The sequence below is a fragment of the Acinonyx jubatus genome, chromosome B2, assembly GCF_027475565.1.
Source record: "Acinonyx jubatus isolate Ajub_Pintada_27869175 chromosome B2, VMU_Ajub_asm_v1.0, whole genome shotgun sequence".
NCBI lineage: Eukaryota > Metazoa > Chordata > Mammalia > Carnivora > Felidae > Acinonyx > Acinonyx jubatus.
In genome coordinates this window covers 138,785,378-138,811,116 of record NC_069385.1, presented here as the reverse complement: position 1 = coordinate 138,811,116, position 25,739 = coordinate 138,785,378, and the positions used below count along the sequence as shown (strand labels likewise).

The following is a 25,739-nucleotide window of genomic DNA, read 5'->3' as shown; positions in this document are numbered from 1 at the left end:
AGAAGACTGGCCAAGTTTACATCCTTCCATTTCCTCCAAAGAAACATTAGCCCTCAGAACTGCCAGCCCTCAGCTGGCCCCGAGGTCCCAGCCAACAGGCCTAAGACAGGCAGTGAGAATAAACACAGCCCGGATGAAACATCGGGAGATTCCACTGAACTCATTTATCGCTGTCTTCCTCCCCTCCTCCTGTGTACCTAAAGAGTCCCTACTTGAACTCTCAGGCAGCCTTTCTGACTCTCCCAGAACACACATAAGGCCTTTAGCAATACAGAGAGAAGCCAACACCAAATTAATAAAGGGTCAAAAAAACCTTGAGCCATGGTATAGGGCTATGCAAGTTATCTGCATAAAATATAACCATTCAACCAATCCAAGTAAGCCTAGTAAAGAATGTGGTCCTCACATTTTACTACAGAATTAACAACGAGCATCCGTATCCATTTATCCATACGATGGGTGGGTGGATAGATGAAGGATAAAGCAAGTAGAGTAAAAATTTAATGTTAGAATCTAAGATATGGTGGGAATATGGATATTTATTGTTAAAATTCTGTACACCTTTGTTGTACGCCTGAAAAGTTCCATAACAAACTGTTGTACCAATTTTTTTTAAGTTTATTTATTCTTGAGAGAGAGAGGACAAAGGAGCAGACAGAGAGACAGAGAATCCCAAGCAGGTTCCCCAATGTCAGCACAGAGTTCAACAAGGGGCTCAATCTCATGAACTGTGAGATCGTGACCTGTGCCAAAATCAGGAGTCAGACACTTAACCAACTGGGCCACCCAGGCGCCCCTGTTGTACAAATTTTTACGTTAAAAACAAAACAAATTACACCGTTCACCAAATTTTAATTTTGGTGAACATATTTTAATGTTCCTTAGAGTTAGAATCATCTGTGTTGCAGTTTATATAAAACCCCAGTATCTGTATTACTATTTAAGCCAGAGTTTGAATAAATTAGAATGAAATGCAATCTTAATTAAAATCAATGGCAGAATTATCTAAATTTTTGAAAGTTTTCAAAAATATTTACATTTGTATAAATGAGATAAGGAAGCTAACTCATTATGAGCTACATTTTTTTTCTACAGGGTATAACCTACAAAGCCAGCATGCAAAAGAGTTCACATCAATGACCAGAGGTTTGATAACAGTGATGCTTAGTTTTTTTTAAGACGATATCGTTTCTCTGCATAGAGTACTAGTGAGAAACAATGTACTATCAGTTTAGAAGAGACATAAACCTTAAGCCAACTTCCTTGGCTACATTTACAAAAGATAATTTATTAGATTTAAGAAATGTGAACTCCAGGGGTGCCTGGGTAGCTCAGTCGGTTGAATGTATGACTCTTGATTTCAGCTCAGGTCATGATCCCAAGATTGTGGGATCAAGCCCCACATCGGGCTCCGTGCTGAGCATGGATCCTGAAGATATTCATTCTCATTCTCTCTCTCTCTCTCTCCCCCCCCCCCCCGCTGCCCTTCTCTAAAATAAACACAAAAAAGTGAACTCTGAACAAGTAGAAAAGCTTGGATTAACGGTGACTAGGTTGAATATGAGCAATCTTGTAATATTCAAAATTAATTCAGATGATGTAATCCAACCACTGCATCACATAATCAGAATATCTTTCTACTTATAACTGAAGTGGTACCAGGTTGCAACCATTTCCCCATAATTTTTCCCCAAGACTTTATTCTGCAAAAACACGACATTCCTGAAAAGCAAGTTTCTAGAAATCTGGGGATTTTGTACGTGGTGCTTACTTTTCTTCACACTAATTGCCGTAATTGGAACCAGTCTTCCTTTTCTTTCACTTAGTAAATCCACAGGCTTGCACAGCCAAGACTGCCCTGGACTGTCTTGTTAAAAACCTAACCCAGTTACGATCCTTCAACAGCCACTTTCCAAATATCCTGAGTTAGCACCATATTCTAGCAAATTAGGAGATTAGGCAAACATCATAAGTCAAAGCCATATGACCAGTTGTTTCAGAAATGTGTCAGTGGTCACAAATGAGACAGAGAGAGTAAATGTATTTGAAAGTACATGATGGTGAGCAATTTATTTGTGCTTCACCATAAGAGAGCTCTGCACAGACCCCCAGGCCAGGGCATCAGAACCCCTAGAGGATGGACAGAAACACAGACCACTGGGCTCCACCCCCAGAGTTTCTGTTTTAGTAGGCTGAGGATGGGGGTCAGCTACAGAGAGAGAGAGAGAGAGGGAGACACAGAATCCGAAGCAGGCTCCAGGCTCTGAGCTATCACCACAGAGCCTGATGCAGGACTCAAACTCAAGAACTGTGAGATCATGACCTGAGCCGAAGTCAGATGTTTAACTGACTGAGCCACCCAGGCACCCCAAGAATTTGCAATTCTAACAAGTTCACAGCTGCTGCTTTGAGGACTACCCTTTGGGAACCAATGGCCTACGACTACAGAAACGAATTTGATGGGGATGACAGTATCTGTCAAACTCCAGTGGTAGCTGTGATAGGTGTCTTAAAATTATCTCATTTACTCTTCACAGCAACCCTGGGACTAGTATTTCCCCATTCACACAAATGACTAGTAAATAGAGAGGGTTAGATTTATATATTTTATTTTTTCTTCATTTTATTTATTTTAGAAAGAGTGTGTGACAGTGAGCAGGGGAAAGGGGCAGAGAGGGGGAGGGGGGGGAGAAAGAGAGAGAGAGAGAGAGAGAGAGAGAGAGAGAGAGAGAGAGGGAGGGAGGGAGGGAGGGAGGGAGGGAGAATCCCAAGCAGGCTCCACTCTCATTGAGGGGCCTGATGTGGGGCTCAATCCTGTGATGCTTAATGTGTAAATTGGAGAGTAAGAGTAAATGAGGGGAAAAAAATACTCTCATACCTATTACATGGCAGGTACTTAAATGCCTTGTCTTTCCTTTTTTTAAAATTAATGTTGATTTACTATTAATCAACTATTGAGATTGAGAGACAGAGAGAGAGCATAAGCAGGGGAGGGACAGAGGGAGAGGGAGACACGGAATTAGAAGCAGGCTCCAGGCTCTGAGCTGTCAGCACAGAGCCCGACGCGGGGCTCAAGCCCACAAACCGTGAGATTGTGACCTGAGCTGAAGTCCAATGCTTAACCGACTAACCCACCCAAGTGCCCCTCCTTGATTTTTTTTTTAATAGATGAATAAACTGAGGATCAAACAGACTGAATAAAAACCCTACATTCCAGTGGCTAATAACTCACCAACACTTACCAAAAGAGTCAAACCAAAAGGATCGCCCTACTGGGGATGGGAAATGATTCAAAACCATTGAGGTTTTTGGCGAACACAGAGCCATTTATCTCCATGGAAATGAGGCACCGACTGGGTCTAGCCTGATTCCAAGAGGTGCCAGGCATATCTGAAAAACATCGCATAACCAATCCTTGTTGATACACTTAAATACCCAGAAAATGGAGGTTTAACGTTAACTAACTTTTCTAGTTAGCTTACAACCTCTTTGGGTTCAACTTGTCTAAATTTTTATAAGTTCTTTTTTCCTACATGGCAACATCTTATCAGCGCAGGTAAACGCTTCTGTGGTATAATGCATCTCCCACCAACATGAGGACCAACGTTATAAGCATAATGCTTTCTCATTCATTCATGTCTCCGACATAGAACATACTCCTCTTGATAGGACCCATTTTTCTAACAATACTGTGAGTACCATGGTTTAAAATCAGCTGAAACTGTACTGGCACTGGACATACCGTGTATTTTTTTAAAGATGGATTCACGAGATAGGATTCTTTTGCCACAATTTGCTTCCTCTTTAAAAGAGGAAGCCCTGATTCAACAGTGAGATGTGTTCTTTGCACATCTCAGATTACAGAAGGTAAAAAATTTGAAAATACCCAGAGCGTCAAAGAAGGGGGCTTTCCTACCCATCTGGTGGGGGCTGTTGACACAACAGTTTGGGAAGGCAATGTGGCAATACATATTAGCTTAGAATACACATGCCTTTTTATTAGGTAATTCCACTCCTAGGAATTTTTCCTTAATAGGTACAGCTCGACATTTATACAAGTACAAACGTTTTTATTTATAACAGCAAACACTGGCCATTAGGAAGGGCCTCATTAAATAAATTTTGACACAGTCATCCCACAGGACACTATGTAACACTTAAAAATGAAGATGGGTCTATATGTCGTTACGTAGAAGCATGTCCACAATAGGGGGCGCCTGGGTGGCTCAGTGGGTTAAGCGTCCAACTCTTGATTTTCGATCAGGTCGTGATCTCATGGACTGTGAGATCCAGCCCCGTGTGGGGCGCTGTGCTGACAGCATAGAGCCTGCTTGGGATTCTGTCCCCCTCTCTGTCCCTCCCCTGATTGCACGCGTGCGCTCTCTTAAAATAAATAAACTTAAAAAAAAAAAAAGAGAGAGAGAGGGTATGGAGAAATGGGGTGAGAAGGAAGAAAATCAGAAACTGAGGTTTCATCATATTTCTAGTTACATTCTCTACCCCATCAGCGTACAAGGGATTGGTCACCAAAACCTTTGCGTTTTAGTTGAAGTCAAAGTCTGGGACCAAAAGCCCTTCTGGATGGACAGAAGAGTAGTGAGAAATCAGCCATGTGCCCTCTCCTTCTGACTTGTCCCTTGGGGCCTTCATTTGCCTGTTGACTTCCTATTTCTACAAAGACATAAACAGAGGAACTAAAACCCTATACATCCCACCCTGAAATTACTGCAAACTTTGCAGAAGTCGTCACATTAACCAGAGTAGCTCTCTGTTTCCAGCAAGGTCAATGTCCCTGCCCTGAGTACTTTAGGGACTTGGCAATCGGGTAAATGATTTGCTTGGGAGGGAGGGTTGAGTCGACTTCAAAATGTGAACGCACAAACCCCAAAATTTGTTACACTAGTAAACAAGGGATTACTGTATATCTACTTCATGATCTTTAAAGTAGGGATATTTTTTAATGACTGATTTGGGTCATCATTTTATGGATGAAATGCCTCGCACTGAATGAGGTGGGTAAGGGGAACCTGGGTGGCTCAGTCGGTTGAGTGTCTGACTTCAGCTCAGGTCATGATCTCATGGCTCATGGGTTCGAGCCCCACATTGGGCTCTGTGCTAACAGCTCGGAGCCTGGAGCCTGCTTCAGATTCTGTGTCTTCCTCTCTCTCTTCCCCTCCCCCACTCATACTCTGTCTCTCTTCTCAAAAAATGAACGTGAAAAAAAATTTTCTTTGAAAAGATAAGGTGGGTGAGTGCATGCTACTTTACTATGACAACACTGATCATTGGTGATGCCTTTCTTCTTGGGCTTCTGTCCTCAGTGGACTTTGAATCTGGATGGAGGGATAAAATGGATCTCGGCCAGATGGCTGGAAAGTAAGGCAATGCGGAGATTTGTATGAAATCTATTCAATTCGATTTTAATACTGAATGCTCTCAGGAAAGAGATGCTCGTTTTACACTAGGGTAGCCAATGCCACCCGGGTAAGAACCATGTTTGAGTTTTTCACCAATAAATGCCCCCAATCTAGTATTCTCTTGTCATAATAAGTGTTTGTTGACTTGTAACTGCCCTGACCAGGCAACGAGACTGCATTAGGAATTAAAGGAAGAAGGGACGAAGATTCTGGAAAGAAAAGACATGAAGGTATGCAATACCTCATGTGAGAGGCACAGCAGAAGGTGGTCTGAATGGATGTTGTGCGACAGAACTTGTGACAGCCCCAAGGAAGATGATTCAAACAGGAGCACATGAAGGAATAACAGGAGTGGCATTTTGACAGCAACATTTTAAGAAATCTGACATTAGTATCCAAATGCATAGGAAGGAGAAACTGGGACACGAAAATAACTTTCATACTCCAGACCCCAAAACGGCAGTCTACCATAGTCAATGCAGCATGTGTGGATGAGGGGGGGTGTTCTCTGAGCTCTCACCAGCCTTTTTCCTTCACCCTACCCGTTTGCTCCCTTTCAGACCATTATCCACTCTGTTCCAGAGCCACCTTCCCTACCCCACTCCCAGACAAAGCCTTTTGTGGCTCCATAATGCTCTGTAACAAGGTATACAAGACCCTCCCCATCCAGTCTCTGCTCGCCTCTCCAACCTCATGCCCAAGCACCCCATGCCTCCCACAGTACTTTCCAGGGCTTTCTGTCAGTTCAGTGCCTCAGTATGCCCCACTTTCTTGGCTCTGTGCCTTCATACATGGCTGCGTCTCCTCCCTATGGTACTCTTCCTATCCCAGCCCCACTAATACTGCCATCAAGCAACCCCCTAGTCCTCTCTTGGTCTCAGCCATACAGGAAACCCTCCTCACCTCCCCAGGTCTAGTTTCATTGGCTTCCCTGATGCTCCCATAGCACACCGTACTCCCCCATGCGAGCCAGACTAATCATGGGGGATGCACACGGCACCCATGTGTCTATGCCCACAGCACTGTGGCTGGTACGTGCCAGTGTCAAATGGAAGAATAGCATCAGATCAAGATGGGAACAGACTTGGGGGAAATTGGAATAAAGGTGTAACAACAAAAGAACAAACAGATAAACTTGGGTGACTCAGTGGATGTAAGGGTAACTTCTCTCATTGTGCTCCCACTTTGCCTGCTCTCTCTGGTGGTGATTTGCATGTTTGGCCAGCCTATTGCATTCCAATATGTGGTTTGAAAAATTAAACTTTGGCAAGGTATGCTTTGGGAAAAAAAAAAAGAGAGAGAGAGTCTCCATAACATACCAACACAGACTGCCAACATACCATCTTTTTATAACCTTCTTTGTGAAAAAGAAATCAAATCTTGTTCCAGATTCTAGTACCGCCCCCCTATCCTGATACCATATGCTTTCCTAAGAGAATATAGAAGAGCCTGAAGTACTTGTTCAACCTATGATCAAAGGCAAGAATGTTGTGCAAATGAATCTTGTTCCAAAGCCTGTGTCAACAAAAAGGGGTGGAGGGAGGGGAATGAAGTACTATTTATTAATATTCCCACAACGGATGGAGCACTGTGGGACTTTTTAATGAGTAATCTTATCCTAAACAGTAAGATAAGCCTCATTCGAACATTACAGAGCTGGTGAGTAGAACGCAAATTAGATTTCAACAGAACCAGCACTAATAGGTAGAATTTATATAGAAATAGGCTTCGGGGTGCCAGGGTGGCTCAGTCAGTTAAGCGTCCGACTTCAGCTCAGGCCATGATCTCACGGTTCATGGGTTCAAGCCCCATGTCAGGCTCTGTGCCGGCAGCTTGGAGCCTGGAGCCTGCATTGGATTCTGTGTCTCCCTCTCTCTCTGTCCCACCCCAGCTCACACTCTGTCTCTGTCTCTCTCAGGAATGAATAAACATTTAAAAAAAAATTTTTTTTTAAAGAAATAGGCTTCAAATGGATGTAGAAGAAAAAACAGCTTAGGGTTTAAAATTCCATAATTGAATAGTCAGTGTTATCCTGGAGGTTTTCAAGCAAAATCTTGATGATCAGACTAAAATTTTGATGATCAGACTATGTAGAGAGCTATATACACGCTAGCTACATTATGGGCACTGGTCTAAATGCTTTACCCAGATTAGCTACTGCAATCTCCTCTATAACTTTAGGTGATTTATTATTATCCCTATGTTATATAAAAGAAAATGGACCCAAAGACATGAGTGGCTACCACCTGCTGGTCCAAGGCCCTATTACCTCTGGTCTGGATTATTAGATTTGTCTTGTAATTAGCTTCTCTGCTTTCATCCTTGCTCCTGTAGTTAATTCTCTATGCAGTACCCAGGGTGACTGTGATGGTTAATCTTACGTGTCAACTTGACCAGGCCAAGGGGTGCCCAAATATTTGGGCAACATTACTTCTAGGTGCATCTATCAGGGTGTTTCCAGATGAGATTGGTTTTTGAATCGGTAGACCGAGGAAAGCAGACTGCCTCCTGATGTGAGTGGGTCTCGTCCAAAAAGCTGAGGGCCTGAACAGAACCACAAGGCAGAGGAAGGGAGAATTCATTCTCTCTGCCTGACCACATGAGCTAAGACACTGATCTTCTGCCCTCAGGAAGGAACTTACACCAGGGGTTCTCCTCATTCTCATGCCTTCAGACTCAGACTTGAACTATACCATCAGGTCTCCTGCAGCTAGTCTCCAGCTTGTAAGCAGCAAATCATGAGACTTCACCTCCATAATTGCACAAGCAAATTTCTTATAATAAATCTCTCTCTCTACACACACACACACACACACAATCTCATACTGAAGATATGTACACCTATCTCCTATTGGATTTGTTTCTCTGGATAACCCTTATTAACATAGCAATCTATTTTTTTTTAATTTTTTTAATGTTTATTCATTAAAAAAAATTTTTTTTAACGTTTATTTATTATTGAGAGCCAGAGAGACACAGAGCATGAGCATGGGAGGGGCAGAGAGAGGGGGAGACACAGAATCCGAAGCAGGCTCCAGGCTCTGAGCTGTCAGCACAGAGCCCAATGTGGGGCTCAAACTCATGAACCGTGAGATTATGACCTGAGCCAAAGTCAGACACTTAACCAACTGAACCACCCAGGCGCCCCACAGTGATCCATTTAAAACATGATTAAATCACATTAACTTTGTGGGTTAAAATCCTCCGAAGGCTCCTGTTCTCACATGAGACTGAGGCCATAATTACGATAGTCTGCAGGGTCCTCCAGACAGACCCCACTACCTCTCCGACTTCATCTCCTACAGTCCCCCCTGCTAGACAGACAGACAGACAGACAGACACACACACCTCCTTGCTGTACCTGAACACCAAACACAACCCCAGTTTCAGACTGCCACACTGCTCCCCTCTGCCCAAAACTCTCTTCTGCCTAATATGTTTACAGGCGGTTCCCCAGGCCCTCCATGTCTCTGCCTAGATAATACCTTGTTGGTGAGATTTCCCCGACCATCCAATGCATAGTAGGAACCCCTCTCCTGCACCACTTGCTAGCCCCTTGCCCTGCTTTAACTCAGAGCATCTATCATCATACCAACAAGTACCTGCTTGTCAGTATCTGTGCCCCGCACTAAAATCTGAGCTATCTAAACACTAGGCCTTGATCCAATTGCTCACGACCGTATCTTGACCGTCAGAACGATCCATGGCACAATAAATATTTTTGTGTCCGTTGAATCAATGGAGCCCAAGCAACCAGATTTGAGACCCAGTCTCAGATGTGAAACCATCCCGGCATCCAGAAAGGAGCTACGACAGAGATGCTCAGCCCAAAGAGTGTGGTTTCCTTTTGCTGCTCTTCAGTCTTGCTACACCTCACCACTTGCCTTGAGTAAGTGAGTGGTGAGCACTAGGCGTGGATGAGAACTTGGGTCCAGAAAGCCAACTCCTTCTTGAGTCATCCTGACTCGGTTTCTCACGCTCTTACAATTTGCTCCTGTTTCTCTGATGCTATCTGGCCTGCAGCAGCTCCCTCCACGGTAGGAAAATAGAGTATCGAATTTGCATTTCAAATCAGTGACTTGACTAATACAAAGTCAAAGTCATTATCCTCAGAACCCTTTTAAGTTTCAGCAGTGAGAATACTGAAGTCATTTACAAATAAACGATGTCAGATGAAGTCACTGAAAACCTGGCACAGATAATTTCACTTTACCCCAAAGTAAAGTGAAGGGAAAGCCGAAGACTAACCTTGTAAACTGAAATGTTTTAGTAGCAGAATCCAACGGAATCAGAGAAGGCCTTAAATTGGCAGAATTTACTTCTGTGCATTTAATGTACTACAAGACGGGAAGGCAGAGAACTGGAGAATTTTAGTGCCTCAGGCCACGACTAGAGGAGGGGACAAAAAAATGTTTGTGACATTGCTGGCGTACGATGCCTTGTTATTTCCTGCAGCTCCAGAGAATTCTCAATAAAAAATAGTTAAAATGATACTAGTCTATACATATCAAGCCAACAAGTTATTCTATTACTATATTCCTATTGGGGGTAATCAGCTTTTAAATAAATGGTAGCCTGAGATACTGGGCCATCTGATCTCTTACATCCATCAGAAATGTGCGTATCTGTTCATTGTTACGGGGTTTTTTGAAGGTTTTATTTATTTTGACTATTTTAATTTTAATTCCAGTATAGTTAACAGACAGTACCATATTAGCTTCAGGTGTACAATACAGTGATTCAACACTTCCACACACAACTCAGGGCTCATCACGATACGTGTGCTCTTAATCCCTGCATCACGTATTTCACCCACCCCCCACCCACCTCCCCTCTGGTAACCACCAGTTTGTTCTCTGTAGTCAAGAGTCTGTTTTTTGGGGGGTTTTTTGGTTTGTTTTTTTTCATTTGTTCATTTGTTGTTTCTTAAATTCTACATATATGTAAAATCATGTGGTATTTGTCTTTCTCTGACCAATGTATTTTGCTTATCATGATACTCTCTAGATCCATCCATGTTGTTGCAAATAGCAAGATTTCATTCTGTTTTATAGCTGAATAATATTCCTCGTGTATATACACCACATCGTTTATCCATTCATCTATTGAGGGACACTTGAACTGCTTCCATAGCTTGGCTATTATACATAATGCTGCAATAAACATGGGGTGCACATATCCTTTCAAATTAGTGTTTTCATATTCTTTGGGGAGATACTCTCATCTATTCACTTTTAAAGTTGTGCTGGTTTTCCTCGAAGTCCTACTTCTTGCTCTTCAATCGAAGCCCCGAGCCATTAGCCAATCTTTGGACAAATCCAACAGAGAAATCTCTCTCTCTACCCTAATTGCCAGTCTGTGGGGGTCTCAGAATAGTAGTAAGGTTGAAATCACCTATAAAACCATCTTCTTATAAAAGGCTAAAGAGGAAGGTGGTCTAGTTTTTACAGGATTTCCTTTCTCTAAAACATTACTGAAAAACAGAACAGCTCAGCACACAGAACTTATTAGGAAAGAAAGAACTAAAACAGCCCAACTTAAAAGAGACTCAGCACTTGACTGGAGTTCTCACTCAATGCCTCCTAGCACTCTCTGAGATAGGGATGATCATCCCCTACCTCCCTCCACCCCACAGGAGAGGAAAGGAAGGTTCAGAGAAGCCAAAGATCTTGCCTAAAGTCACACACGTTGATGGGAAAGCCTGAACCTGAGCCTGGTCTTCCTACCTCCAAATCTGCACTCATGTTTAAATTTTTTTTTTAATTTTTAATGTTTATTTATTCTTGAAAGAGGGGGGGGGAGGGGGGGGAAGGGGCAGAGAGAACTGGAGACGCTGAATCCAAAGCAGGCTCCAGGCTCTGAGCTGTCAGCACAGAGTCCAACACAGGGCTCAAACCCACAAACCATGAGGTCATGACCTGAGCCGAAGTCGGACGCTCAACCGACTGAGCCACCAGACACCCCCAAATCTGCACGCTTAACCACCACGCTGCACTGGAAAGGGAAAGTGGAGGTGGTAGTCAAGAAATGGCATTCCTTCTGAAATCCTAATGTAGTTATCAGTTAGAATCCAGGCACAAACACCCGCAGGTTCTCTGCTTCATTTGGAAGCTACCAACCCATGCGGGTGCACATGTGTGCACGGGTACATGCACGTGCACACACACACACACGCACACATGCGCCAGCGCACGCACGCACTGCAAATCTTTCCAAACTGTAAATGTCTCCAAGGCCATATGTGGGCTTTTCTTAAAGGTCACTCAACAGGCCCCAAGGAAAAGAAGGGCTTGGTCTAAAAAGTTTTATATTTCCTCTCACTTTTTTAAACATTGGAAAATCCATTTGGCTCAGAGAAATGAATAGTAAAAGGAGTTCTAACTACTTAGAGCCAACAAAATGTAATGGAAAAAAGTCAAGAATACGGCTGGACGTTATTTTCTTTTTGCTCAGCACATCCTGTCTTTAATCTGAAAGGTAAATAGGCCATGCCCAACATACCGACTCTTTTCAGGTGAAATTATCTAGGTTATAAAAACAAGCAACAACTGTGTCTCCATTATGCTTTAATTCGTGGCTGACAGAAATAGCTTCCAGAATAAATCAGAGAGGCAAAAATTGCTCACAGGGGAGCAAACCCACAAATTTTCCCTCCTTTGATAATGGACTTTTGTGAATTTTTTTTCTTCCACTTGAATTATAACTGTGTGGTATCATTATCTGGAGGAGTATGTTGCAAATACCAGAAAAGGAAATTTTGAATTTTCATGTTTGAGTTATTTAAATCCACAGGAGAGAGAAAGAGAGAGTTTTTGCATATCATTAGTTAGTAGACGAACATCCCTGGGATATTTAACCTTCAAGTACAAGAGCAAGTAATTTTGCAACACCTCGCTCCATAACCCCACAATATCAACTTCTTGACTCCACAATGCACGTAATGGTCTGTGAGTTCAGCCATGCTAATGAGAGCTAGGCCCATCTCTGTCCTATATATTTAGCTTCCTTGCTCCTTGCTTTATGCCACACTTTCTTCTGTATATTACAGCTGAGCAAAGAGTCTAACAGAAACTGTCATCAGAAATAGAACACGTTAAGTTTCCTTCAACAAGAAACGAGCTATACTCATGGATTATTTGAAGCAAAGTCCATCACATTCCTTTCTCTGGATGTCATTTAAATCAAGAATTACCTACAGGGAATAATTTGAAGCAGTGTTCTCCAGAGCCGGAGTTGTGGGGAAGTTAATGGGTAGTCCCCTAAAAAGGTGGGGTGGTCAAATGGAAATGCTTCCTCAGGAGAAGTTAAACATGGTCCCCTTGCTTTTCTTTTAACCACAAGATTTCACAGAGCCTCTAGAATGCATTATGATCCTTCCGAGAAAGGAATGGAGAACATACCAGTTTCTGAGCTAATCGGACCATGGGACAGTTTAGTCAAGGATCACCTCTGTTTCACAGCACTAGAGGTCCACAGAACGCACGTGGGTTGGGGGCACCTAACGGAAGGCCCAATCTCCCTAAAGATAGGGAATGACCTGGCTCACATCCAATGGTCAGGTCAGACACCCCACATCTATCCACACTGCTCTCCCAGAGCACACTGATCTTGGGAACAGAGAGAATTTAAGCTCACAGCAACGTGGTCAGGGATACTTCTTAGGGAAAACAAGAATGTCCTTATACATTCTTAAGGACAGAATGTATAAAAAGCTTTATTAAATTATGAAAGTACACCAGTACCGCATCCAGCAGGGGGACCATTCCATTTGACCCCTCTCATAATGAGGAAGGGAGGGAGAAGGATCTTAGCAACACCATCTCAAAGACATGGTATGCGCGAGAAGTCTTTCCCAGCCGATACTTAGAAGATGTCATGCAATCATATTTAAAGTCAGAAATTAGTAGTATATGGCTGATTCAAATGTGTCACATATTTCTCTGCAGCCTTGAAAACGCAAAACACATCTGATACCTTTACTATTAACATTGAATATCTATACAGGAGTGCAAATTAAAATGTGCGGGATTGGACACATTTTTTAATAGTTTTTTAAAAGTTCCAGCATCAGAGAGATATAAAAACTACCAAGCCATTTGACTTTCTGGTTTGGAGTACTCCCCAACAATGAGGAAGTCTGATCATAGATGACAGAATACTCTCATTGTCCTAACTCCTACCCTCAAATTGCCAAAGGGGAACCGAGAAGCCGTTGTGTTGTTTTTAACTGGGAACTGAGATCTCGTGCACCAATCCTTGTGACAGCGTGCACTCCTTGTCAATATGAGGTACCACCTCTGCCTGTGGACCCTCTACCCAGCGCTGACAAGCACAAACTTGAATCCTGAACTATTAGGTCTCATGGCAAAACCTGAACTCCGTATCCTGCTTTTCAAACATCAGTAACTCCCAGACAAAAATTTCCCTCCTGCCTTCAACCAAACGCTGCTTCTGACTCCTTTGTTTCAAAGATTAGCAAGGGTCCAAAAATTATGTGAGAAGGTCAGAAAGAATCCTTTCAGAAGCACAGCATTCAGCAGCAAAGCAAGACCAAAGGAAACCGAAGCCGGCCCTCAACAACAAGGTCACTTCCTTAAGCAACACACACTGATAACATGAGGAAGGACCAAGCACAGACGTCACTGAGCGAGGCGTCCTCTTCACAGCCTGCTACACCTGCAACAGCCCCCACCTGCACTCCACCCTCCTGGCCCTGCTCTGCCTTTTCTCTAAGCCCTGTTGCCCAATCCTCTGTAACTCACCCAGTTATTATGTTTATTGTTTATTATGCAACTGCCTTTGATAGAATATAAGCCCCTAAAAGCGAGGACCTCTGCTGGCTTTGTTTCTTAAACTGATAAATCCCAGTGACTGGCACAGATCCTGGGACACTCGTCATCTTTGGATCCCAGAGTTCAAAACTTAAGGAAAGGATTATAGTCACTTTCCTTTTTTATTTATTTTTGATTTTCATTGGGGAGAGGGGGAGAGGGGGGAGGGGAGGAAGAAGGGAGGGGGGAGGGGGAGAATCCTAAGCAGGCTCCAGGCTCAGCACAGAGCCTGACATGGGGCTGGATCCCACCACCCTGGGATAATGACCTGAGCCAAAATCAAGAGTCAGACATTCAACCGACTGAGCCACCTGGGCATCCCTAGTCACTTTCCTTTTTACCCAAAAATCATTCCAAGGCTTCTCCCTACCCTAATCCTCAATCAAAAAAAGTTTTTTAATCAATATAAATGGGCTTGAGAACATGACATTTTGATGAAATTAACAAGAAAGAGCAAAATTTATTTCACCTTAAATTGTTAATCTATTTTTTAAAAAAGTATGCTTAGTAAATACACCGCTTTATAAATGACTCTACATCCTTAATGATTCCTCTGTCCTTGCTTCCCTTGATTTAAGCACTGGTCACTATACCTGAACTATTCAATTTCCTTCTCTAGTCAGGGCATGAAACCTAGGTTTGTCTAATAAATAATAACAGTCTGCCCAGACGAGGCCCTACCAAAGCACAGATAAAAGGTAAATATTATAACTTGGACATCAGGCCTCTGCCATGCTGAGATGCCAGTCTGCATCCCGCATGACTCTTAATTCATCCTCGGTTTAAGAGAGTAGTTGACTCATGGGGCGCCTGGGTGGCTCAGTCGGATGAGCTTCCGACTTCGGCTCAGGTCATGATCCCGTGGTCCGTGAGTTTGAGCCCCGCATCAGGCTCTGTGATGACAGCTCAGAGCCTGGAACCTGCTTTGGATTCTGTGTCTCCTTCTCTCTCTGCCCCTCCCCTGTTCATGCTCTGTCTCTCTCTGTCTCAAAAATAAATAAACATGAAAAAAAAATTTTTTTAAGAGTAGTTGATTCAAATACATACAGGAGACAGGAAGGTAATATAAACAGAGGAAAGATCGTCTCTTTGGGGCCTACAAATACAGGCCTGGATGGAGTAGCTAGATCTTACCACTTTTTCATTTTTTCATGAAATTTCCCAATTGGGGATCCAAATAAAAATGTGTTGAGCCCAGACGTGACCCATGAGCGTCAATTTGCAACTCTTGTTTAAAGCCTCAGTTCAGAGATCACTGCCACCAGGATGCCCCCTCCCATCCCCAAGCAGGTGAGACAGTCTGCTGGTATACTACATCTAGCTACCCTTGACCTTGCCAAACTTGGACAGTTCCTTCAATGAGTCCATCTTCCCTATGGGACAACATCCAGCAGAGTGCCTGGCACACGGTAGGAGCTCAAAAGATATCTGAATAAATGAAAATCTGAATAGGACCACTGGGTTCACACTTGCAGTAGCCACCTTGAATTCAACAGTCTGTTTCCTATCTTCACACCTTAATCAACCAGACTCCAGGGAAATGCGCCATCAAGGTCATGACCATTGATACCAAGTGTCACACTAAAAGAGGAAGGCCCACTCCTGGAGATCTATCTACATACTCTCTTTATTATGAGGAATAAGTACCATTCAGCATATTGTGAAGACAGAAAAAAAAAAGGGGAGATAAGCACAAAGTAAAAGAGTTATGTATCATGCGCTTTGTAAGAGACGAGAAAGTATATGAGAGAAAATTCAGTTAACAGCCACCTGGTCTATCATCCAACACTGGATGGGCTCCTTACAGATGGGAGTTAACTAAGATGTGTGAAAAATATTTCTATTTTGTTTCTTACCTAGCACTTTAAGAACAGATCCTGCTTATTCAACCAGTAATTAAAGATCACATATACATTATGCTTTGCCTAAAAAACAGTAAATACGGGATTTACCATTCCAGACACTATTTGGAAACAGACCCAAACGTGGACTTGCTCCCCAAAACAGAAGGCTGTTGTAGCAAACCCTGGTTTCTCAGAAAGCCACCAAAATCTATCCTGTGCTTTGACAGTTCTCCCTGTTGTATTTTCTCACGCTCGTGATGAAAGCTTCAAGGAGAACTTACATCTGTGCAGAAGAGGCACTGGCATTCCTGGAGTGTGGTCATCTTGTCCAGGGACTGTTCACACAGGCAGAGTTTGCAAGTGACGAGGGGGGACGGAGCCAGGTCTCCCGGCGTCGGATTTTCGGTGGTCATGGTGAGACAGTGGAACCTACCAGCTGAGCCCATCAGCCCATCCGCCTTCTTCAGTCTCCTCAACCCCTACAGGAAGGTCCAAAGCAGAAAATATTGCATTCATTAATACAGCTGTTGTTTAACCAACACATCTGGGCACCAACAGAGCAAACCTTCACTTTCCGGGATATCTAGGCATACATCAAAGGCATTTCTGAGAGCCATGGCCTATAGAGCTTGCCACCTTGGCAAGGTGCTCCTGGAGAAATTGAAGGTGACCTCACCATACTGACTCATATAATGTAAATTATGGGAACGAAAAGACCACAAGGAATAAACACGCCATTTAGGAGTTGCATACTATAATCCAACAGATTAAAAAAAAACAACTTGAAAATAGGATGCCCCACTCAAAAAATTACACAAAGAATTACCATGAGATCCAACAATTCTGCTTCTCAGCATACACCCAAAAGAATTGAAACCAGGATGGAAACCGATACTTGGCACACCAATGCTCACAGCACCATTATTCACAATTAGCCAAAAAGTGGAAACACTCTAAATGCCCATCAAGAGATGAAGGGATAAACAAAATGTGATATGAACATTCAATGGAATATTATTCACCTTTAAAAGGGAATAGGAGGATGAACCTTAAAGTCATTATGCTCAGTGAAATAAGCCAGACACGAAAGGGCAAACATAGTATGATTCCATCAATAGGAGGTATTTAGAGCCATCATATACGGAGAGACAGAGAGTAGAAAGGTGGGGTTGGGAGAGGGGGAAATAGAGAGTTACCATTTAATGGGTACAAAGTTTCTGTTGGGAATGATGGCAAAGTTCTGGAAATGGAGAACATGATAGTTACACAACACTGTGGGTGTACTTCATGCCACCGAATTACACACTTACAACAACTGAAATGGTACACTTTACGTTCTATAGGTTTCATACCAATCAACTTTCTTGAAGGGGGGATCAGTGCTAATTGTGTTCTGGCACATATGTCCTTGCATTTACTCTTTTGCAACCATGATGATTATTTCCTTCATCTTATAGAGATGCTAAGCAATCATAACTTCTTCTGAAGAGGAGTTAAATAATCTGCCTGGGTTCTCAGAGCTTGTATAGAGCAGAGCAAAATTCGAACCTCCATCTTCTGAGACCAAGCCCAGTCCTGGCCCCTTACACCAGAGAGTGGATATTATGTGGAAGGATAGAACGGGGAGAGAAAGAAGTTAGAAGGGGTAGGGAGAGAGGAAACCCGAGACAAAGAGATAAAGAGACAAACAGCCCATGACTACAACTATCAAAGGTCACCGAAACTGTGCAGAGTAAAATCTGTCTCTAAATATGGCGAGACAATAGGATTTTCCTACACTGAAAAATAAAAATTATAACTGAAACCCTTCTACTTGTTTTTATTCAGATTACCTTTAGAAGAGATAAAATAATTGTGAAAGTAATCTTCTATAGTTTATAGCACATCAAGAAATTTCATGTTCTAATTAAAGAGAAGGAAAATCCTAAAGTTCTTACCATTTCAAGAGAGTATGGCCAATCCTAATAAATTCTGCCACAGAAATAAATGTAAATACGCTCTCGCCCTACAAGAACCAGACTCTTCTCATCCCCATTTTGGAGCAAAAGAAATTACATGTTTGGCATTTGTTATGTAGCCCCACAGTGGCTTATGTCTCAACATACAGGTACAAAAGTATGACAAGGGAGAAAAAAACAAATTGTATTGGATGGAAAGAAAAAAGATCTATGAGATCTAACTGCACTAACTTTCTTAATGTCATACCAGAAAGAATCAACAGTTATTATAAACTCTAGTAACCTGAAATATTCAAGGCTTTTTACCTAGTCCCTCAGTAGTAGACTTGATTAAAAATAAATTTAAATAGGAAGCTAACCAATGATTGGCTTCCATGATAGTATTTCTTGGGAAAGGCCGTATATGGCTTAAGATGTGGTGTTCTTATTTACCTATTAATGAGCTATCACCCAAGAGCAAATCAACCTACGTATAAAATTCAGGATTTTGAAGTTAAAGAAAAAAAATCTCTCTTTAGGGTCAATTAGTGATCTTACCTCTCTCCTCTTTCCAGGTGATGCTTAGACAACCATCACCTGTTTGTTTCTCCAAGTAACACACACATCACCAATTTCATCCAAGTGCTGTCTTCACATTTCTATCATCCCAACATGGTGTATACACCATATTCTGATGATCTTTTCCCACAAAAAGAGAAATCCCTAGTCAAACATCAAGAAATGCAGCCAGTACACTTAGCCTGATGAGCACTGAGTAACGTATAGAACTGTTGAATGACTTCAGTGTAGCCCTGAAACTAATATAACACTGTACGTTAATTACACTGGAAATAAAATGTTAAAACTTAATAAAGTTTTTTTTAAAGGAAGGAGGAGGAGGGGTGAAAGGAGGTGGAGAAGGCCACAGCAAAGAAGAAGAAATGTAGCCAGTAAATGCTTCTGGAGGGAAGAGGGGACTGACACAGACCAGAACCTCCCCATGTCACAAATGTCAATTACGGGAAGAGCCCATTTGGAGGAAGCTGTTAGGAACAGGTAAGTCCTGCTGTTCCAACACAGCAGGAGATGTAGGAATTCTTCAGCAAAGTCAATTATTTCTTAGTCTCAAACCACATTTTTTTTTAATTTTTAAAATTAAAAAAAAAAATTTTTATCTCTACCCCCAATGTGGGCTTGAACTCACAACCCCAAGGCCAAGAGTCTCATGCTCTACTGCCTGAGCCAGCCAGGTGCCCCAATAACATTTTTTAGAAAGAGACATAGGACACTCACAAAATGAAGACATAATTGCATACTCCTTAGATTATCTCTTAGAAATGGTCTTTTGAGGGCGTCTGGGTGGCTCAGTTGGTTGAGCGTCCAAATTCGGCTCAAGTCATGATCTTGGCGCTCATGAGTTTGAGCCTTGTGTCACACTCTCTGCTGTCAGCGCAGAGCCCGCTTCAGATCCTCTGTCCCCCCTCTCTCTGCCCCTCCCCCACTTGCACTCTCTCTCTCTCTCTCAAAAATAAATATTTAAAAAAAGTTAATAGTGAAACATGGTCTTACCACCCACCTGCCATATCCTTACGTTGTGAGTTACAAACCAAAGTTATAAAAATATAAAAATATCTAATACCTCCAGGGCGCCTGGGTGGCTCAGTAGGTTAAGCGTCCGACTTCGGCTCAGGTCATGATCTCACCGTCTGTGAGTTCGAGCCCCGCGTCGGGCTCTGTGCTGACAGCTCAGAGCCTGGAGCCTGTTTCAGATTCTGTGTCTCCCTCTCTCTCTGACCCTCCCCCGTTCATGCCCTGTCTCTGTCTCAAAAATAAATAAACATTTAAAAAAAATTTTTTTTAAATATCTATTACCTCCAAGTTTCTTCCTGTCCACTTTATTTGTCGTTATTTGTGTGTGTGTGTGTGTGTGTGTGTATGTGTGTGTGTGTGTGTGTGTGTGTATGTGTGTGTGTATGTGTGTGTGTATGTGTGTGTGTATGTGTGTGTGTATGTGTGTGTGTATGTGTGTGTGTATGTGTGTGTGTATGTGTGGGAAGAGCACTTAACAGAAGATCTCCCCTCTTAGTGGGGCCCCTGGGTGGCTCAATCGCTTAAGCACCCGACTCTTGGTTTTGGCTCAGGTCTTCACCTTGCAGATTGTGGGTTCAAGCCCTGCATCAGACTCAGTGCTGACAGCACAGAGCCTGCTTGGGACTCTCTTTCTCTCTCCCTCTCTCTGCCCCTCCCCTGCTGCACGGTCTCTGTCTCTCTCAAAATAAACTTAAAAAAAAAAAAAAAAAAAGGTCTACCCGCTTAGCAAAATTTTAAGCATACAATGTAGCATTGTTAAGTACAGGCATTATGCTGTTCCTGAGGTACATATGTATCTCCTAATTCATCAAGTTGTATACATTAAATATATACAGCTTTTGGCCAATCATACCTCAATTAAGCGGTTTACTATATATACATGTACACAACTTTTTAAAGTATATTTTATCTGTAAAAATATTTTGATAAAAGCCTTTTCCAAAGCAGAGACCTGTTCTGTTAAAGCAACAACAAAAATTCCAAGCATTCCAAACAAGGCCGTACTTGTGACTGAGAAAGAGGAAGGAGGTCACATATTTCATCTCTGAGATGTGCACAATTCAAAATGATTCTTCAAAAAGAAGTGATTTATTTTTCTGTGGGCAATAACAACGACTCCCTGAAGTGATGGCATTCAAACATGTTTAAGGCGATGGAATTTTACAAAAACAAAATCTGGAGTAAACTGCCACCGTGTAAAGGAGCTAAGGTGGGCCAGTGCTGGTGGAAGAGGACAGGGAGAGCCAGGCCAGGTCCCCTGGACCTGTCCCTGGGCACCTGCCAGGCACCATCACAGATGCTCAAGGCTTCACCAGGCACAGTCTGAAAACCTGCTCCTCGAGTTTTCACTCTGGGCAAAATCAATTAATAAAGGTTTTAAAAATGAGTGACTCAGGGCACCTGGGTGGCTCAGTTGGTTAAGCATCCAGACTTTGGCTCAGGTCACCATCTCGTGGTTTGTGAGTTCAAGGCCTGTGTCGGGCTCTGTGCCGACAGCTCAGAACCTGGAGCCTGCTTTGGATTCTGTGTCTCCTTCTCTGTCCTCTCGCACTCGTACTCTGTCTCTCTCTCTCTCAAAAATAAATAAACATTAAAAATTTTTTTTAATGAATGACACATGCTGAGCGCTTCATAAAAAGAATATGAATCCAGAAAATCCTTTCACCCTTGATTCATTACATACAGAGGTCTTCAAGGAACAATCAGGACAGCCCTGAAGTTCTCTCCTTAGAGATGTCGGGAATGGCTCCCAGGTGTCCTAGTGTCCCTTCACTTACATCTTATTCGGATCCCCCAGTCTCTGCAGCATGGAACCACCAAGAGAAGAAATTCAGCCGCCCACCCAGACCATAAGCAAACAGCATGAAGTTCAGAAGGGGTGTCCAGAGGAAGCTGACCCCCCCCCCACACACGCACACACATGCTGACAGCTCCCGACCCTTTCACAGCACCATGTCTCCGCAGGTGCACTGACGGTTCACACCAGCTCCCTTCTAGGTTTTGGGGAAAGCTATCCACCCAGAGAGCCGGTAATTCATCTCACTGCCTTGCTCAACTGGTTCTGCCTCATACCTCACGTTTCACCTGAAAGAAGAAAGTGACCTGAATGGTCCACCCTCCCGCTTGTTTTAAAACGGTAACGAGGATCCCTGCTTTTACCATTATGGCAGATGTGACCCAGCCGAACCCAATGAGGAAAGAATTTTGGCAGAGAGGACAAGGGGCATGTTGGGGAAGAAAAAAGAAACCGGACAGCTGCTTTTAGGTTTAAACTCGCTAAAGTTAATGGCATGGGTGGGGGTGGGGCGGCGAGGGCAGACTTCACCCAGATTCTACAAGTACCACTTGCTTAAATATAACTAACCACACAACAGGGCGGCATGCTAGAAGCACAGGATGTAGAAGGACTTTTCGTATTCTGCTGGCGGCCTGGAAAAGCAATCTGCTCCAAAAATGCAGAGGCTGGAAGAGCCAACATTCAAAGTTATTTTTAACTAATGTCGTCTACGCCTGCCTCACTACCCAGAGTCTCGGTGATCGTTCCACAGCACAAAAGGATAATGTAGTCGGAAGGGACAATGTTTCACCAGGATACTTACCTAGTTATTTAGGAATTTTTGCACCATCCAGCAAAAACTTTAAAATTCAGACAAATGGATGAAGCAGAATTAAAGAGACCCAGAGAAATAGAAAATAAACAGAATGAATCACCTGGATATTACTGACAGAAGAGAATATGAATGCGTGTAAAAAGCCAGCTGATCTGTGCTGAGGTCTTAATTCCAAACCGTGCTACGGAAGTCTAAGATCTACTCAAGAACAAGGGACAAAACAGAAGAGGAGACACAGGAATACTCTCAAAATGTTTCCATGCCCATGTAAGGCACTGAGTCATTCCTGTGAGGTAGCTGGAATAAAAGATATGAAAGCATGACTCAGAGAAAGCTTACAAAGGGAAAGGTTTTCAAGAAGGGTAGGTGGTGGGGAAGGTATGTCTGAAGTGTTGCTTTCATAACAGAGAGATTTTCTCAGGAAGCCAATATTCTAACCGAGTAGAATGAAACAGCAATCCAAAGTTCCCATCTCTGCCTTGTTAGGAAGCTCTCCCAACACAACCAAGAACGACATGTCAGGCAACCAGATTCCACTCAACATAATCTGAAAATCAGTACTGTGTTGACCCTGGCACTTCTGCCCAATGCAACTATTTAGCGCCAGTTAGTGTTCTTAACAGAAGCTATTAATGACTCAAATGGTACAGACTGAGTCTAGTGAAGTGCTGACCATCATCAGTCACTAGCCATTTGCTGAAGTTCTACCCTAAGTATAGTCTGGAATGGAAGGTAGACCAGCTAGCTACCCTAAGTATAGTCTGGAATGGAAGGTAGACCAGCTGGCTGGTAGAGTAGCAAGGGCAATGGGTATTAGTGCTTAGTGAGGTAAGGACTTAGGGCAGACCTCCTTCGTGGCCAGGGCTGTGGTTCTACTGTTTGCATCCCTGACCTGCTCTCTGGCCATTCGGGAACTAGATGGACCAGTACAAACCCAGTGATATCAGAGAAACAAATATCTTCTATCTACTTATTTTTTAATGTTTATTTGTTTTTGAGAGACAGAGTACAAGCAGGGGAGAGGCAGAAAAAGAGACACAGAATCCGAAGCAGGCTCCAGGCTCTGAGCTGTCAGCACAGAGCCCAACGTGCAGCTCAGACCCACGAACCACAAAATTGTGACCTGAGCTGAAGTCAGACGCTTAACTGATTGAGTCACCCAGGCACCCCTACTTAATTATTTTCTTAAAGAGTAACACCCAAGGCCAACAACAGATACCTGGCATCACATATGGGACACTTTATCATTATATGCAAAAACAAGACAGATTAGACACTATTCTCGAGTATAAACAAATCCAAGCCATTCTTAGTTCTTAGGTGTGATGGAAGCAAATATTCACCTACTCGGGCTTTGTGAGGTAGCAGCATTGCCGTAAAAGACTGTTTACCATCGTGCCTCGTGCAATAGGAAAGCGGACTACGTCTTCTTCCCCCAGGAAATGAAAAAGTACTTCAGTCTGTAATTCCTTAGCTTTAACATATTCATCCCAACAGTTACCAAGATGTCAACAAGATTATAAATGTGTAACCCGGAGACTGTAATCTTCTAAAAATGGAACTAATGTGCAAATATAGCCCTATTAACTCGTATGCAGGTGAAAAGGACAGACACTCCATTAGGAAGAATATCTTTTTTTTTTTAACGTTTATTTATTTTGGGTAGGGGGAGAGACAGCGAGAGAGAGAGAGAGAGAGAGAGAGAGAGAGAGAGAGAGAGAATCCCAAGCAGGCTTCGTGCTGTTAGTACAGAGCCTAACGAAGGGCTCGAACTCATGAACCGTGAGACCATAACCTGAGCCGAAATCAGCAAATATTAATTAATTATTAGCAATGTTTTCTAAAGTCTCTTTGCTATTTGAAATTGTTATGTATAAAGTCTGTTACAGCTATTACTAAGATCTAATTTTCTTCCAGTTATGTTGAGATATAATCGATATGTAACATTGTATAAGTTTAAGGTATACAGTGTAATGATGAGACACAGATGTGTGTATATACACATATATGTCTACACAAGTTTCGAAATGATTACCATAGTAAGGTTAGTTAACACACCCATCACCTCACACAGTTACAATTTTTTATGGTGAGGACAATATCTGATTTTTATGTTTTTTCCTACAAAATATTCAGGAGAAATACACGGAAAGATTTATGGGGACAACGGCTAACAAAGCAGATGACTAACTCTAAATCCTTCAGGGCGCAGGCATCTGGGACGGCAAATTCTAACATCTGCACAATGCTGATCCTTTTTCTAAAAAGTACATTCCTTTTTTTCTTGCCCTGTTTCCACATTCTCATTACCGCTACAGGGAAAGGCCCAAGAGGAGAAAATCCGTCCCTGGCTTTTCTAACAATGAAAACTTATCAGAGAAGGCAGGCGTGAATAGGAGAATAACAGCTCCGTGATATTTTCGGCACTGTAATTTTACACTCTTCGTGGGAGCTCCCCACTCAACACCGCCAGAGTGCCCTGCCCACCCCGTTTTTTTAATCAGTGCTTCCCTGCCTCCCACAATTATTCATGCAGCCCTGCTGAATAATTCGTCTTCCCTCTGCCTGGCATAACAACAAAGCTCAGAAGCAGGAAGAACGCCACTTAAAGGCAGGTCAGACAATGATGTAATGAACAGATCAAGGAGACGTGTTATTTCAGAAAGCCCCATACAGAAAGAAAGAGATGGGCTGACTTCTTGGGTCGTGACATTACCAGGAAACTACAGTTGCTAAGGCACACATAGCTAAATCAAAATGTTTGCTCCAAATGGATACAAACATATATCTGTATTACCCTCTCTTCTGAATGTCAGAAGTTTCCTATAGAAACTTTAATTAGAAACAAATTTAAAAGCAGCTTGGGAGAGGACCCCCTTCCATCCCACACTAAGCAAGGTGCAGCAGGTATGTTTTCATTCGCCTTTGCCAAATCCTCTTCTCAAAAACCCAGTAATGTAGGAAACAAAGTCAACTCCACAAAGAACTGAATTCTGAATTCCACACGTTAGGTGCTAGTGATGTAAAGGTGACCGAACCCAGACTCCACTTACAAGGAGTAAGCTTGTTGAGGAGGTTGTCAACAGATAATGTTCTATAATGATAACAGAGGACAATTTGTGGGTTTCTATGAAGCTTTGACCACAAGTCCAGCAAAGAGACAAATGAGAGATGATATGTTCTTTCTTCCCCCAAAGACAAAGAACCAGTTGAGTAAAAGTCTGACCCTCAAACTCATGACTGCAGAGGAGATGGGAACCAAGGAGACACGGGTTTAAGAGTATGTTCTTTAACAGATGCTACAAAAGCCATGTGATCAGCAGTATCCCCAGCTGTGAACAAGAGAAGTATTTTGCACTTAGGTTGTTGTGATTTCAGTTCAAGGAAAGAGGTCTCCTCGTAAACGAGAAGTTTCTCATTCCGTGTTGCAAAAACGTTGGCCGCCTTTACTTTCTTTAATGTATAGCCTCCCGTGTCTTAATAACCATTGAAATGCGATGTGCTGGGT

General features: G+C 42.7%; 1 protein-coding gene across 5 annotated transcripts in view; it reads right to left on the bottom strand.

The window, feature by feature from the left end:
- Positions 1 to 25,739, bottom strand: part of RNF144B (ring finger protein 144B) — a 182,643-nt gene that overhangs the window by 51,553 nt on the left and 105,351 nt on the right. For all 5 annotated transcript variants that reach the window (XM_027040395.2, XM_015088097.3, XM_027040396.2 and 2 more), the window contains one exon: positions 16,374 to 16,571. In XM_027040395.2, coding sequence (XP_026896196.1) covers positions 16,374 to 16,538 — 165 coding nt within the window. In that variant the 5' untranslated portion in view covers positions 16,539 to 16,571. The remainder of the gene's footprint in view (positions 1 to 16,373; positions 16,572 to 25,739) is intronic.